The sequence below is a fragment of the Morone saxatilis genome, unplaced genomic scaffold, assembly GCF_004916995.1.
Source record: "Morone saxatilis isolate NCDOM2014 unplaced genomic scaffold, NCSU_SB_2.0 Contig1, whole genome shotgun sequence".
Taxonomy (NCBI): Eukaryota; Metazoa; Chordata; class Actinopteri; family Moronidae; genus Morone; species Morone saxatilis.
Genome location: NW_023339651.1, coordinates 11,081,945 through 11,084,717, shown reverse-complemented (window position 1 = coordinate 11,084,717; position 2,773 = coordinate 11,081,945). Strand labels below are relative to the sequence as shown.

Sequence of the window (2,773 nt, the reverse complement as noted above, 5' to 3'; positions counted from 1 at the left end):
ACACACACACACACACAAATGGACTATAGACGGAATCCAATCGGTCTAATCTGAATCTTCCACCCCTTTGCTCCGCTGTGTTTTGGAAATAAATCATTCTGTTGTCATAGACAACTTCAGTGCTCCGGTCTAATCAGAGATAAAATGGACACTCTGGAGATATCTTACATAAGACTGAAGTCATCCACCAACTACAACCGGAATCTATATTTCCCATTTCATTCAAGTCTTTTTTGCAAAAAATTCAACTTCCAAGCAAAGTTTTGAATGAGCAAAGTTAGAACCTCATTAGTTTTAGGGAAATACACCCAACACACAAATGTCATTCAAACTGTAAAATGTGTATGAAAGTGAATTTGAAGATGAAATAGGGAACATATTCTCAGTTCATATTATTTACTGTGTTACTGGAAAGAATGTCTCAGTGTTGAAAAATAGAAAAACAGTGTCCATTGTGTCTGTTCCAGCTGCCTGGAACACCAACGCCAACACCGGTGCACAGTGTCAGGTAAGGGGCACACACGCACACACACACTCATCCACTCCAGGCACACGACATGTATTGACAGTCCAAACATGTCCAGGTCGAGCCCTTAAGTCATGTCCACACCGGAAACTAGCAGTGGCCCAGAGCCTGGAGCCTGCTGGTTGTTGAGGCAGAACAAATACCGTGTTTACGTTATAGACACAAAGTGTCACCTGGACATCACCTTTCCACATTATCCTGATCCACATCCACACAGGTGCTGCCAAGAACATAATATAAATGACAGCTGCTTCATGTTCTTCATACTCCAGGCTGCTGCAGTGGAAAAACAACACCTAAAATATCATCAGTGTTTTTGTAAAGTAGTGAAGCATGAACGTGATATTATCTGCTCTGAAGAGAGGATATTTCTCTCAGACACCATGCAAAATTATGTCTCTATTGCTCTCTTCACATATCATACATGTAGGTTCATCTTATTCATAATGCTATACTATCAATGTGAAATTAATATTATAATTTTATTCATTATTTAGAGACAACTATAAGGATAATTTTAAAAAATTCCAAGACAACACTCACTTCTGTACACTGAAACAGTTGAAAATGACATCTTAAGTTGAAGCTAAAACGAGACTTCAACAGCAAGATCAAGCGAGTATCAAAATTACAGTGTTTTTAGTACCAAGTTCCTTCTTACTCGTTCTAAAAGACTGTAACTTTCATAAGACACGAGGAACAATTAAAGCAACCAAAAACCCTAACAACCTAATCAAAAGTAACTTAAATTTACAGAATATAAAAGCTATTTGTACTAACATTTCCCCTCTTATTCAGGTTAGAGAGCAAATATTCAGAGATTTGCTCCCATACTTTACTCACAGTGACTCACATTCACAGGTAGGAAGTGGCCAGTAAAACCACAGTTGTTCACCACATGCTTAAGCTGTGCTTGTGGGAGGTGCGAGTTTATTTTATCCACCTGTCCTGTGCAAATTTTCACTCTCGGTCTCACAGGCACAAGCATGCTTGTGCCTGTTTCCTACATGCATGTCCATATCAGCTGGTGTTTCCTCTGTTTTGTCTCTGTGCCTTCAGAGGTACGTGGCGCTGAAGGAGCTAATGAAGGACCAGAAGCAACAGACCTACTGGCAGGAGACGGGGCGATGGGGGGGCTACGAGGAGAGCTTCGACCCTCAGGCAGGGGTTTGGGCGTCCTCGCACATCTCCTACCTCACCTTCAAGAGCCTCATCCAGCTCCGACGCACCATGAACACAGGTCAGTGAGGAAAAGCAATGAATAAATGAGCATGAAATCATTTTCTGTGATGGAAAGTACATTTAGTCAAGTATTGCACTTAAGTAGATTTTTTATGTAATGTTATACTTCTACTGCACTACTTTATGAGAGAAATATTGTGCTTTACATGTACCTGACATTTTGATATTTACTTGTAACTGAGTATTTCTCCACCGTGGTATTACTAATCTTACTTTAGTAGTTTTCTCTCCTCTTTATGGTCATCTCTGAATATCCAACTTGTTCCTTTTGTCAAGGGGTGACGATTTTCGACTGTGAAGAGCGGACCCTGGCCAGCATCGCTGAGAAGATGGTCAACGAGATGGTTAACAAGAAGGAGATCAGACCTGGAGACCGGGAAGGACTGCTGAAATCTCTGCTTCAAAACCGCAGGTATCCTCCAAGACATCACCCAACTGTGACTCAAACATAAATCACCTACATTTAGGCTTTTAGCTGATGCTGTTATCCAAAGGTGCAAGTGAGATGGTTTCAGTATCTCGCTCAGAGAATGTTGAGCAGAACACATCACTGTTGTGGAGATTGAACCTGTAATTATGAAACACTGTCTCTGACCGCCAAACCACTCTGCCTGTCTGCTTAAGTCTTTATTAAAGGTCATCAACGTGTACTGTAGTTACCTCAGGTCACTCTATATACTGTCACTGTGTTTTTTAAACTTTTACACTAAAATATATCATAATCAGCCTTTAAAGGAGACATTCTGGGAAATACTTTTTTGCCTTCTTGCAGAGAGTTTGATGACAAGTTGGATGCCACTCTTATGTCTGTCTGTTAATTACAAGCCGGCTGCTGGTTAACATAGCTTAGCTCATCAACAATTCACAGTTTTATGAGGGAGTATTTGTTGGTTGAGTAACTCTCTTCCGTCTCCACTGGTTACCTGGCATCTGATCCCAGTAATTAGTGAGCTTTAGAGGTACTAGTAGGCAGATTTAATTACTTTTGGACAGAGCTAGGCTAGC

General features: G+C 40.8%; 1 protein-coding gene across 1 annotated transcript in view; it reads left to right on the top strand.

Annotated features, from left to right (window-relative positions):
- Positions 1-467: 467 nt before the first annotated feature.
- The window catches only part of slc4a1b (solute carrier family 4 member 1b (Diego blood group)), a 7,873-nt gene continuing 5,567 nt past the window's right edge, over positions 468-2,773 (top strand). Inside the window, exons 1-3 of the mRNA XM_035665677.1 lie at positions 468-508; positions 1,586-1,766; positions 2,045-2,180. Of these exons, the coding sequence (XP_035521570.1) occupies positions 1,610-1,766; positions 2,045-2,180 (293 nt within the window). The 5' untranslated portion in view covers positions 468-508; positions 1,586-1,609. The remainder of the gene's footprint in view (positions 509-1,585; positions 1,767-2,044; positions 2,181-2,773) is intronic.